Source organism: Nelumbo lutea, chromosome 3 (genome assembly GCF_056320005.1).
Source record: "Nelumbo lutea isolate HS-2025 chromosome 3, American lotus-T2T, whole genome shotgun sequence".
Classification (NCBI taxonomy): domain Eukaryota; kingdom Viridiplantae; phylum Streptophyta; class Magnoliopsida; order Proteales; family Nelumbonaceae; genus Nelumbo; species Nelumbo lutea.
This window is the reverse complement of record NC_142686.1, coordinates 116,326,785-116,340,588: the sequence shown is the minus strand read 5'-3', so window position 1 is coordinate 116,340,588 and position 13,804 is coordinate 116,326,785. Positions and strand designations below refer to the sequence as shown.

The following is a 13,804-nucleotide window of genomic DNA, read 5'->3' as shown; positions in this document are numbered from 1 at the left end:
TCAGTTGATTTGGTGTTTGTAATTGGGGTTGATCCCAGTCCTGCCCTGTCCATGGCAGGTTTCTGCTTGTATCTTCAATTTTCCTAATAAAATTACCTTACCTTTTCCAAAAAAAAAAAGAAGGGGGCAAGATCACAAGGTATTTTCACTATGTGACAAATCAGAATAGGAGAAGAAACTATTATGAGGGAGTGTTCAGGAAGAGGAGATACACTTGGAAGATGTTGTGGAGGCTTTTAAATTACATGTCCAAGAAATAGGAGGTGAAGAAGATATTCAACAGGAGTGCGGAGTAGATCAAGTAAATTTACCAAAATTACAGGAAGACGAAAAGATGGATTTATTAATGCCACCAATAAGGGAGGAGACAGAGGAAATAGATGTATTACACAAGGTAATTGGAAAGTGTTTCGTTATGAGGCTCTAGAATAAACTGAGTTGGTTGATAGCTGAAAATCAGGCTGCTTTTATCAAAGGTAGACAAGTGAAAATACCTTGTGAGAATACAAAAGAAAAAAATAGCCTCTGGGAATCAAATCATGGGTAAATGAGAATACAAAAGGAGCACACCAAGAGTTGATTGATAGAACAAAAGAAAAAATAGCCTCTTGGAGCGCCAAGTTACTCTCATAGGCTGGTAGGAGTAGGACCACAATGATTACAGCAGCTGTCCAAGCCATGTCCATATATACCATGGGGGTGAGCATCTTACCAAAGCAAGTCTCTAAACAAATAGAGAGTTTACAAAACCACTTCTGGTGGACAGGGTCAGAAGGCAGGTGTAGCATGTATATAATTGAACGGAGCAAATTATGCAGACAAAAGCATGAAGGATTGGGATTTCAACAAGTACATGAAATGAACATGGCTATTTTTGGCAAACAAATATGGAGAATGATGACTCACAGGAAATTCGTGCTCAAAAGTCGTTAATGCCAAATATTTGAACCAAAGTTCTCTTTTCAATCAAAAGAAAAAAAATCACATTCATTATGGTGGAAAATGTCATAAAAATTGCAAGTGAACTCAAAATAACTTGTTTTGGCAAGTTCAGAATGGATGCGGAGTTTGGGTGGTGGGGGATCCTTGGGTACTAGAAATACTAGAAGGAATACCAAGGATAAGGGACGAGATGAAGGAAAGAGTGGGAACTATGAAGGTGAGTGAATTAATAAATCAGGCAGGACAACGGGATATATGGAAACTAAAGCTACATTTATTCATAAAAAATTAAAGCTAGGTTTTCATGAGTAAGGCTGTGTACATCTGTCCCTCAGTCCCTCCCCAGACCCCACATTGGTGGGAGCCTCATGCACTGGGCTGCCTTTTTTTTATGCTTTCATGACTAGGATGTGGAGTGCATTCAGCAGATACACATCACATTAGTGAAGAATCAGAAAAAGGATCTATTCCTATGGAAGTGATCACATTCCTTCCAGTATTCTGTAGTCTGCATATAAATCCTACATCAGAGAACGGCTGGCATCTTCTTATTAGTGAGTCAAATGGAATTATGTATGGAAGAAAAGTTTCCTTTTAGATAAGTTTTTGCGTGGAAGGCATTCTGGGGTGGTGTTTTAACAAGTGCCAAGACAATTTTTACCAATAGCTGAGCAAAGTTGCTTTCTTTGTCAAAGTAGTGTGGTTCGGCCTACAGATTAATCTCAGCTCAAAGGTAAATGATAATAAAGTGGCCCATGGAGTATTACAAGATTGGATGCAAGGTCTGTAGAGAAGATGGGCCGAATGGCCCATAGGTTGTTTATTCTTTCTTACTGTTTATGTTCTTTTCTCTAATGGGTCTTATTCCGGGCCCATCCTTTCTATGTTACGTTCTTTGTAATTTCTTTCCCAACTAAGGGTCTCCTTGTAATTATTCAAATTTATCTTAATAAAATAGTGTTAGGGTGCTAAGAGGGAGTATGTTCGAAACTCTCACTCTCAAAACCCTCATTGCCGAACTCTCAGGGTCTGTTTTCTTCAGTTTTCTTCATGGTATCAGAGCAGGCCTGAACTTCAGTATTCTAGGGCTGGAAGCTTCAGCTCGTGTTTCCTGATTCTTGGAGGTCATTGGAAGGTGGCCAAGACTCAAATCTCTTGGAGAAGTGGTTCGGTGGCCAAGAAGAATCAGAGAAAAAAAGGGAAACAACTTGGTTTCTGATTTGAAGCTTAAATATTGTAAGTTGTGCTCAGATTTCTGGGTTATTTTTCTGTGTTTGGACTGTTGAAGTGTCCGGAATTTCTGGGTTGTTTCTGTACAGCTATTCGGCTATCTTTTAATCTGGTTTAACCCAGAGATTTCTGGGTTGTTTTTCACTCCTTTTTGGACTGTCAAAACTGCCAAAACACCCTTGGATTCTGTGCTGCAAATTTTTCACCTTTGACAGTGGGGTCTTCTCTATTGCCCACATTGTGTTTGTAAGGGCCTTTTCATCAATACAGACTGGTATTTACCCTTTTTGGCTACTTTTTGGTGATTACCTTGAAGTCCCTGATTAGAAAAGGAGCTTCGATTGAGTGCACAGTGCTTAGAAGTTTTTTGATTACTTCTTGAAGGCCAAACCAAGGTTCTACTTCAGTCTTGGTTCTTGCAACTTCCGGGTGTAGTTTGGCCTTGTGTATTGCTGTCTTGAGGTTGGTTGAACTCAGTCCTTGCTCATCCTCATTCGGTACACTTGTAGAAGTCATCTGAAATCATATTTGAAGTGTTTACATGATGAACTCCTCAGAATTTGAAAACAAGAATGGTGCTGAATATGGACCGGTTCAGGGGAATCCAGGTGATTCTTTATTGACTGTGACCACAGTTAAACTAGATGGAACTAATTATCTAGCATGGTCACAATTGGTAAAGATTTATATATGTAGTAGAGGAAAGTGGGGGTTTATTTCCGGGAGCAAGAAGGTTCCCCCAGAAGATGATCCATCCTACGAGAAGTGGATGCAAGAAAATTACACTGTCATTGGGTGGCTTGTGAACTCAATGCAGCCACAAATTAGCCAACACTACCTATGGATGAATTCAGCAAAGGAAATTTGGGACAGTGTTGTAGAAACCTATTCCCAAAAACTAAATGTGGCTAGAGCTTATAAATTGAGAAGTGATGTGGAGAATTTAAGGCAAGGGGAGAAACCTTTAGCTGTATACTTCTCAACCCTAAAGTCTCTGTGGCAAGAAATTGACATAATAGAAGCTGTAACTTGGGACACCACCAATGATGCAGAGACTTACAGAAAACTGGTTGAAAGGAATAGGGTGTTTGAGTTCTTAACCGGACTAAACCCAGAATATGATATCACAAAACATAATATTCTTTCCATTGAGAGTGTCTCATTGTCACAAGCTTATGCTTTGGTGAGTAGTGAAGAGAGCAGAAGGATTATTCAGGTTCAAGGGCCTGGTATTAGTGATCACTTTGCGAATATGGGGGTTGAACCCAAAGGCGTTGTTGGGACATCTAGTGGCTCAGGAAAGAAAGAAGTTGTATGTGAGTACTGCAAGAAGCCGAAGCACACCAAAGACAAGTGTTGGAAATTACATCCTGATCTTGTTCCCATTCGGTTTCAGAAAAAACATGATAATAAAAGGACAGGAAGTGCAAATGTGGCTACTAGGCTAGATAGTGATAAGTAGTATACTGAAGAGATGTTTGCTTGTGCACAGTTGGCAGCCATGAAAGCAGAATATGAAAAGTTTGGGAAGATGATCAGTCATCTAGAGAATGTGACTTCTTCTTCCAGCCCTTTAGGAAATTCAGCTTCTTTTGCATTTGCTCATTCAGGTATAAGGGTTTCTGCCAATCATGCAACCACTTCAGGTAATCTTAAGATCCCTTGGATTATTAACTCAGGTGCTTCTGATCATATGACCAACCTTTCTACCTTGTTTGTTTCATATGACTTACTTCCTAGACGTGATAAAATCACTTTAGTTGATGGTTCACTTGCCCCTATTTCTGGCAAGGGAACCATCAAGGTTACAGATTCCTTGTACCTACCTTCTGCCCTTCATGTACCTAGACTAAATACAAATTTGTTGTTTGTAAGTAGTTTAACCAAGTCACTAAACTGTTGTGTAACCTTATTTCCTTCCTACTGTGTTTTTCAGGATCTGGAGTCTCAGAAGGTGATTGGGAGTGGCCATGAGGCGAACGGAATATACCTGCTTGATACTTCGGGACAATGCACTGATCATCTTGGGAATGTTGCTTTTGGGTCTGTTTCCTCAGAGTCTATTAGTCGGATTATGTTGTGTCATCGTCGTTTGGGTCATCTGTCTTTTAATGCCTTGAGTCATCTGTTCCCTGAACTGTTTAAGGGAATTAGTTTGTCCAGTCTTCATTGTGAGTCTTGTGAGTTATCAAAGCATTGTAGAAACAATTATCCTTTGAGCAACAAACGATCTTCTTTTCCTTTTAATATTGTGCACTCTGATGTGTGGGGGCCTTACCACTTACCCTCCATGGGTGGTTACAAATATTTTATATTGTTTATTGATGACTTTTCTCGGTTCACTTGGATATTCCTGATGAAATCCCGTGATGAAGTTCCAAGATTTGTAAGACAATTCCATGAATTTGTTCTAACCCAATTTGATACCATGATTAAAATTTTCAGATCTGATAATGCAAAAGAATATTTTGAGAAGAACATATCCTGCTATCTCTCTGACATGGGGGTTATTGATCAAAGCTCCTATATTAGGACCCCAGAATAGAATGGAGTTGCTGAGAGGAAAAATGGGCATATTGTTGAAGTTGCAAGAAGTATCTTATTTGCCTCACATGTTCCTACAAGGTTTTGGGGTGATGCCATTCTCACAGCTACCTACCTTATAAACCGTATGCCATCCAAGGTTTTAGGGTTTAAGTCTCCCTTCAATCTCCTTCATCCGGACAAGGATCTTTTTCCTATTCCTCTTCATGTCTTTGGCAGCACCTGCTATGTATATGTTCCAAGTGTCCAAGGCATAAATTTGAACCCAAAGCCCACAAGTGTTTCCTATTCCTCTTCCAAAGAGTGGCTCTCGGTATGTCTCAATGGATGTCACCTTTGATGAGCTTTCTCCCTTTTATGGTTCCTCTCCAAATGGACATTGTCCATAGGGGGAGGATTTGTCACAGGTGTTTGCTCTTCCTCTTCCTATCCTAGTTGAGTCTTTTGATGAGTCTGCTTCTCCTTCAAATGAATCAAGGGCGGATCAGTTGTTCCATTCTCTCTGTCCCAGTGTTCTTCCACCTTTACCTCCTCGTCCTATCCTCAATCCCAAGGTGTATCAAAGGCAAAGATCCAGAAATGAGCAGGTTGTTTCTCCTACAACACATGAGCCTCGTACACTTCCACTCACAGATGAGACAACGGGTACAGTTTCAACACCCTTGGAGTCATCCTTCCCTGACCTTGATATTCCCATTGCTGTTAGGAAAGGAAAATGGAAGTGCATTGCTCACTGCATTTCCAAGTACCTTTCTTGCAGGTTGCTTTCTCCTTCATACTTTGCCTATCTATCTTCTGTTGCTTCTAACCCTATTCTCAAGTCTGTGTCAGAAGCTCTTGATATTCCAGAATGGAGGAATGCTATGAGGTCTGAAATTGATGCCCTACACAAGAATGACACATGGGAAGTGGTTGATTTGCCTGAAGGGAAGGATCCAATCGGTTGCAAGTGGGTCTTTACTATCAAATATCGAGCTAATGGCACCATTGAAAGGTACAAGGCCAGGCTGGTTGCAAAAGGCTATACACAGACGTATGGGATTGATTATCTGGAGACCTTTGCACCTGTTGCCAAGATGGCATCTTTGAAGGTTCTTCTATCTTTAGCTGCTCACTTTGACTGGCCCCTTTATCAATTGGATGTGAAGAATGCATTTCTGAATGGTGAATTACATGAGGAGGTTTATATGTCTCTTCCTCCAGGGATGTACGGAACTGATATGAAAGAAAAAGAATGTAGGCTGAAGAAATCCCTTTTATGGACTAAAACAGTCCCCTAGAGCATGGTTTGAGAGATTTAGAACAACACTTGTTAACTTTGGTTATGTGCAGACACAGTCTGATCATACTCTTTTTGTGAAGAGGAGTGGACCTCTGGCAGTATACCTCATTGTATATGTAGATGATATTGTAGTGACTGGTAATGATGTTTCAGGAATTCATGATCTAAAATCCTTCCTCCATACAGAGTTTGAGATTAAAGATTTAGGGGAACTGAGATACTTCATCGGCATAGAAGTTGCTCGATCCAAGGATGGGATTCTTATCTCCCAAAGGAAGTATGTTCTTGACTTGCTCTCTGAAACTGGAAAGATGGGTGCTAGACCAGTTGCTACTCCTATTGATATGAGTCAAAAACTCTCTGCCTCAGATGGGACATTGTTAGAAGAGAAATGAATCTTCCAGAGACTTCTTGGGAAACTTCTGTACCTATGCATGACCCAGCCAGATATTGCATATGCAGTCAGTTGCATTAGCCAATTCATGCATGCTCCTCGAGACACTCATATGGTAGCAGCAGAGCGAATCCTATGTTATTTGAAGGGTTCCCCAAGAAAGGGAATTCAGTTTGCCAAGCATGGTCATATGAAACTTGAAGCCTACATCGATGCTGACTGGGCCGGAAACATTGATGACAAAAGATCTACTTCTGGGTATTGCAGCTTGGTGGCTGGTAATGTTGTTTCTTGGAGAAGCAAGAAACAATCGGTTGTTGCTCGGTCTTCAGCTGAAGCAGAATACAGGGCCATGGCACATGTAGTTTCTGAACTATTATGGCTAAAATCATTGATGAAGGAACTTGGGGTTGAACATGACAAGCCAATGATGTTGTACTGTGATAATCAGGCTGCCATCAACATTGCTCACAATCCAGTGCAACATGATAGAACTAAGCATATTGAAGTTGATCGACACTTCATTAGAGAAAGGGTCTCTTCGGGTGAAGTATGTCTTCCTTTCATCTCATCTGAAGGACAATTGACAGATTTTCTCACCAAAGGCATTCCCAAGGCAAAACGTTAGCATGATACTAGCAAGTTTGGCATGATTGACATCTATGCTCAGCTTGAGGGGGAGTGTAGAGAAGATGGGCCGAATGGCCCATAGGCTGTTTATTCTTTCTTACTGTTTATGTTCTTTTCTGTAATGGGTCTTATTCCGGGCCCATCCTTTCAATGTTATGTTCTTTGTAATTTCTTGCCCAACTAAGGGCCTCCTTGTAATTATTCAAATTTATCTTAATAAAATAGTGTTAGGGTGCTGAGAGGGAGTATGCTCGAAACTCTCACTCTCAAAACCCTCATTGCCGAACTCTCAAGGTCTGTTTTCTTCAGTTTTCTTCAAGGTTCACTGAAGTGGGAGTCATAAATTCAGAAGCAAGAACTTCTATCCAAAGCACTACTAGCAATAAGGCCAATATAGGTTCTAGGAACAAGATCCTACATGAAAACTAATTGATACCTTGCATAAGTATATACCTTTGAAGACAATTGAACAAATCAATCCTCCGTGCCATTTCTCAGTTGTCTCATGAAGTAACTGAGTGCAATGAAATATGCTTATATATTGGTGGTTCTTATATGCCTGATACAAGCGAAGCAATGTTCGGTTATGTGCTAACAGTAAATGATTGCAGAGTGTTAGCAGCAGCAGGGTTCCCTTGCAAGGCTCTTGATGCAGAATGAAAGCTCTCTGGCAGGTCTTGAGGAAGCAAGGAGGATTGTTTTTTTTTTTGGGGGGGGGGGGTGGAGGGTTGGTGTAAAGAGGAAGATAGTTTTTCTGGTAGTTTTGTTGGACACCCAACATATGGTGAATCTCGTATATAGGAAGCTAACAAAAAATTCACATGGCAGAAGATATATCTTGATCATAATTATAGTTTATTTATTGATAAAAAAATAATTATAGTTTACTTAAATGTTTTGATCAATGAGTGTACATTATGTAAATATAAGAAAGACTGGACTGGTCCATTGCTTAGTTTATTGGAAGAACATCAGGGCAGACTGGCTGATACCTGCCTGAAAGTTGAGTGAGGTTGTTGACTGTGAAGGGTCCTCATATCACATAGAAAGCATGCTTCAGGAATGTTCTAAACCACTTAGGCTAATGCCACATCAACCTGCTTTAATATAGGAGATTCTTATTGAATCCCACACAGGGTTGTGGTACTAAGACATGTGTCATTCCCAATCCGCGCACATACTTGAGTTAAAGATTCTGTTTCTGTTGGAAACTACTGAAGACTACTGAGGATTACTGGTCCTGTTTTGCACCTTTAAACTGCCTGTTTAACCTGTTTCGCATGTCTACTAGCTGCGGTCTGTGGTAATTTGCTTATCCATGCTCTTACACTTATAAAGTATGTAAGGAGGGAAATTCCAGGCAATTCCAATTCCCTAAAAAATCAGAATGATATGCATGGAACTATTTTTAAAAGTTTAATACAATATAGTGTTCATTTTTCCAAAAAAAACTGCTATATGAACCAATATTTTCTTGTGAGTTCATTAAAAGCTTTGTGTTCTGTAATATGCTGTTGCTATTCATATGATAGAACAATGCTTAACCACCTATAGATGAAATTATTTTATCGATCTTCCTTTTTTCGTTCTTTTCCCTCTTCCAAGAGAAAAAAAAAAAAAAAAACTTAACACCATTCCTGGAAAAACAGCTTTCTTTTTTTGTAAAATTTTCTGGAAAATATCTAAACCATATGGGTTCAGTTACCTAATATCTTTCCATTGAATGTTTTCATTTTGATTGTAGAATTCATTTTTGCTGGAAATATGATATGGCTAAAGAAGTAACTATGAATGTTGAAGTTCAATAAAAGATATAATTATGGATAGTGAAGCCCAATGTTCTGTCTCTTTACGGGCAAATCGCAGAGGAGACTGGAACAATCGAAGTCTTTTTAAAGGTAAGAATGTCTTATTTGTAGGTTTTGGGGTCTGTAGTGACTTTCTTTTGTTGTAACGAATCAATATGTAAGCTAACTCTTTTATGGATTTTGAATATAGATGTTGATGGCAGTTTTTATTTTCCTGGGAGGATGTCACAAGATCATGCAATGAAGATTGTCTGGAAGAGGGGTTTCATACGTTTGGCTCTTGTAGTTGGTATATCGTGGATGTTTCTCATCCTGACAGCATTATTTTTTCACATTTGGTCTTGCCAATCTTCCACAACTTTTTTGTCAGGTAAAACAGAAATCAAGTTTTTCATGCTGATTATTTTGAAGTTTTGAATGTATATTTACAGTTATGCTTGTTACAATTTACTTTTGTATAAATTCTTGGCATTGTAGAGATGAACTCCAGTCCGTGGACATGATAAAAGTAAAAGCTAGATGAGGGCAATCATAAATTGTAACAACCCATAGTATAGGCAACAAAGTTCATTAGTCTTAAAGTAAATATCCACCTCCTCTGCAACATGAGCTATAGTTTTAACAATAAGCAGAGACCAGGTAGAAATATGACTGATTTATCCTGGTTTCACCAAGAATAATCAACTAACATTTATTTTTCCCCATGATTAGACATCTTTGCTATATTGTCTCATTCTTATTGGTGCTTGCGCTCTGACTACAGCTGTTACTATATCCATGGTAGATATTTAAGGAATAGCTCCACCCTTTTCTTAGAGGTTTTAGTTATCATCCACAGGGCTCTATTTATCATGCCCAGACATGGATTTAGCATTGCTTATACTTATTTTCCCATAGATGTCTTTTTTCCCTTTTGTTATGATTCTGTATTAAACTTGTCATTGTATAATTGTATTAAAAGCATTGATTATTCCTAATTTCCTTTAGGAGATTCAACCTATGATCCTTGGTCAAAAAGTTTGATTTTCCATTACTAATGATGCATTGTATTACTTAGGAGGGTGAGAATTCCACAAAAGATACAAATAAGTATGAGGATATATAGGCCTATACACTTCTACAAGAGTATAATGACTGTCCTTCCTGTTTTCGCTATTCATTCATTTACAAAATCCACAAAAAGAATACTTTCCCATTGGGTCATAACCTCCCTTATGCCTTTAAATTCCTTTTGTGCACTTGCCCAATCAATCAACTGCCTTTGAAGTTTGAATCTTATCTTCCCAATTAGCTGCTCAGGACCTAGGCCCACTTGATTAAAAACCCTGCTGTTCCACTCCAACCAAATGGACCAGCTTTGTGCCCCTGGTAGAATCTTCCATGAACTCTTACCTCTCTTGTTAAGTTTCTAAAAGCCTTCATAGGCCAGCTGCAATTAACAAGGCAGTTCAACTGGCAAGACCAGGGCTAATTTGAATAGCTGCAAGAAATGACACCAGCTGCGGTAGGAAAATGGGCACTAAACCAAAGATGTACTGCATGTCTGCATCTTCACCTTCAGCTTGACATAGCACACACTGGTTGGCTATGGCCAGTCCCCTGGAAACAAGATGATCTGTGGCGGATATTCTGTTAAGGATTGCAGTCCATAAAAGAATCTCACTTTCAATGGCTATTTTGCTTTCCACATCCAAGCCCATGACACGGATTCAGCCAGAGGTGGCAAGAGAATGATAGAATGATCTGATCGAGAAACTACCCGAACTTTCTAGGATCCACCACATGCAATCCTCCTTTGAGGGATCAGTTCTGGCCTGCTGCAGTATGCTTATCAGATTAAGTAATCTCTTATAGAAGCTTCTTTGTTTATTTCCAGCAAGTATAAGGAGGAAAACTTTCCTTTAGGATCTGAATCTGCAACCAGGGGTCTCACCAAATAGCAATCTGGTCAACCAACACCTGGCTTGAGAATGATGGTATTCCAAAATGTCTGCTTCAGTTTGGATATACCCTTCCATCAGCTGATCCCATAAGAGCCATGAATTTCATCTTTAAATTGACCCTGATTTTTTCCTGAATTACTTTTTTTTATAATTATTTTTTCCTGAATTACTTTCCTGCAGAATGCTGTCTTCTCACACCCTTATCTCCATATCCAAGTGTCATATAATTGTTATTTATTCTTCACTCTAGTGATTTGGTGAATTAGCTGATTCTTTGGTAGGGGAGGTAGGAATGGTGGGCAGGCACTAGGCGTGTAAGACCAAATGAAAGTCCATTTTTGTAGCTATGTTTATTTGTAATTTGTCATCTGTAAGATATGAATTACATCCGTACACAAAAATTACCACAGGCTGTATAGGTTGGCTTACCTATGATATAAAAAAAAAGATCCAATAAGAATCCAATTTGGTCACATGGTGTCCAGTTCTTTCAAATATCAAGCAACTTACAATCAAGTATTGCAATCAGTTAGGCCTGGTCAACAAATTTACTTGGTCACTTATACCTGGTTTCACTAAATGATATTAGTGACTGATTTATCTGAATGTTGTTTTCCTGGATTCAGTAGGTTGACATGGGCCTACTTTTTTTTTTTTTTTAATTTGCAGCTATTTGTAACAAAGAAAGTAAGGTATTTATGATGTTGGACACTATGGGGCTTCTACCAAAACCACAATACCGTAAGATTATATGCATTTCTTTTCTCTTGTCTTGAAGTTATTATCTGTAAAATTATAATCATCTAATGTTCTTTGTGTTAATTTCAGGTTGTCCAATTCCCCTTCAAGATGATCCTGATGCAATAGTTATCCCAAAGAAAAGAATATCTGACAACATTGTCCAACATTTATCCTATGTTTTAGAGGATGAGTCTGTAAATAATGATTCTCAGTCACTCCCACTATTTGGAGGGCATCAAAGCTGGTCACAAAAAGAACAAAGTTTTAAGCTGAATTCGACCATGAAGGTAAGCTAAACTCTTAATGCATAAACTATGCTTTGTTTGCTTATAAATTTTCTTCTTGTGCTTGTCATTCACATGATTTACTACTAAATTAGCAAGAATGCTTATTGACAGGGGGCTGAGAGTGGGTAGAGAAGGGAAGGTGGTCTCTCATTTGCATCTGCATATGACACCATCATTATGGGAGAGTTTAGAGGCTCTTAGGATTTCACAGTTGTGAAGGGAATCCTAGATATTGTTGAGAGAGAGTTAAGGCTGAGGATTAATTGCTCTAAATGTGATTTAATGTCAGGTAGAGTTGGAAGAGTATGCCACTTTACTAGGGTGTAACATTAAGAATTGGCCTATTAAATATATAGGATTACCCCTAAGAGGCTCTTCTCAAGAGCTGATCTCTTGGAAGAGATCATTGAAAGGTTTACAAAAAAATAAAAAATAAATAAATAACTGGTGAGTTGGAAGACATCTCCATTGGAGGTAGGTTGACCCTTGTAGAGAACACTGATGTGGGCCCCGCAACTATGGTCCCACTGTGTTCGTAGGGTAGAATGTGTTCTAGTCATCCTAGGGTTAGCTGGTGGTCAGTTGGTTATTTCAGTTTTATTTTGTTCTATTTGTTATGTAAATACTAAGGGCAGATCTGTCATTTCCATGTAATGAGCATAACCTATAAATACTAAATAGAAGTGGCAGAACATTAAGATTCTGTCCCTCCTTTCAACCCTTGTGTTCTACTGCTCTCTCTTCTCTTTCTCCTCTCTTCTCTATACTTTAAAGTGGTTATGGAGGTTTCCCATTGAGAACAAAATTTTCTAGTATTTGGTAATTAAAAAGCATGCATGGCTGTACTCTAATGGGTGCGATTCTGGAACTTCTAGGAATCTCACCTATAGGAGTCCTTGGAAAGCAATCATAAACATCTTACCCACTATTTCTCAACATATTTTACTGACTGGAAAAGCTATCAACACTATGAAAAGCTACAGTGCAGCATAACTCAAAGTTTTGGCCTCCAATCCCTTTAAAAGGATTTACAGAATGCAGTTCTAGAGTTTGATTTGATTCTTTCTTGAACAAGTGAATGAAACTACCATCCATTTTAGAACAACTCAGATACTAGTAGCAAAGAATGTTCCAGATTAGCGGAATAACTAGAGTGGTCTAATATTTCTATTCATTATTTTTAAGTCATCATTTTTTTTTCTGATCGTGATTTTTGCATTAACCTGGATTGGTTCTGCTTGTTGTTCTTGTGTTGTGGCCTTCAGGTGCACTGTGGCTTTATGCACAATGGAGGTGCAGAGATGGATCCTGTAGAAGTTGAGTATGTCAAGAAATGTAGGTTTGTTGTTGCATCAGGCATTTTTGATGGATATGACACGCCCCACCAGCCTTCAAATATAAGCCATCGATCCCAAAACCTCTTCTGCTTTCTTATGGTTGTTGATGAGAAGTCTTTCAACTTCATTAAGAAAAATGTCACAATTAGAGAGGATCATCACGGGGGGAAGTGGGTTGGTATTTGGCGCCTTGTGCCACTACACCATCCACCCTATGATGAGCCCCGAAGAAATGGGAAAGTTCCTAAGATACTAACCCATCGGCTGTTCCCTCAAGCACAATACAGTATCTGGATTGATGGAAAAATGGAGCTGATGGTTGATCCTTTTCTTATGCTAGAAAGGTGGGCCCTATTGATTTGGGTGTGGATGTTGCTTATTTTGAGTCTTATTGGCCAAGTTGCACTCTCTCTCCCCTTTTCTATACTGAGATACACAAAATAAAATCAATGCATTGCTTGATGTGAGACCATAAAAGTGATTAATATGGGATATCGAGTAGGAGATTTTCTAGGGGAAAAACTTTCTGCAGTGTTGACCATCAATCTTGAGTTTTTTTGCCACGAGACCCACAATATTTTCAAAGAATACATTGACTGAGTTTTTGATAGGAATATTTCACCAGATTGATTTGGGAGAATAACTGATCAGCCCAGCTCAGAATTC

At 38.9% G+C, this 13,804-nt stretch overlaps 1 protein-coding gene across 2 annotated transcripts in view; it reads left to right on the top strand.

Moving 5' to 3' along the window:
- LOC148867896 (putative hexosyltransferase MUCI70) overlaps positions 1 to 13,804 on the top strand; it is a 36,070-nt gene that overhangs the window by 20,327 nt on the left and 1,939 nt on the right. The window contains exons 1-6 of one of the 2 annotated variants that reach the window (XM_088979742.1): positions 8,201 to 8,325; positions 8,767 to 8,920; positions 9,021 to 9,200; positions 11,443 to 11,514; positions 11,602 to 11,801; positions 13,067 to 13,482. In XM_088979742.1, the coding sequence (XP_088835868.1) occupies positions 8,842 to 8,920; positions 9,021 to 9,200; positions 11,443 to 11,514; positions 11,602 to 11,801; positions 13,067 to 13,482 (947 nt within the window). In that variant the 5' untranslated portion in view covers positions 8,201 to 8,325; positions 8,767 to 8,841. Of the gene's footprint in view, positions 1 to 8,200; positions 8,326 to 8,766; positions 8,921 to 9,020; positions 9,201 to 11,442; positions 11,515 to 11,601; positions 11,802 to 13,066; positions 13,483 to 13,804 lie in introns of those variants that run through there. The other variant, XM_088979741.1, reaches the window with a different exon arrangement.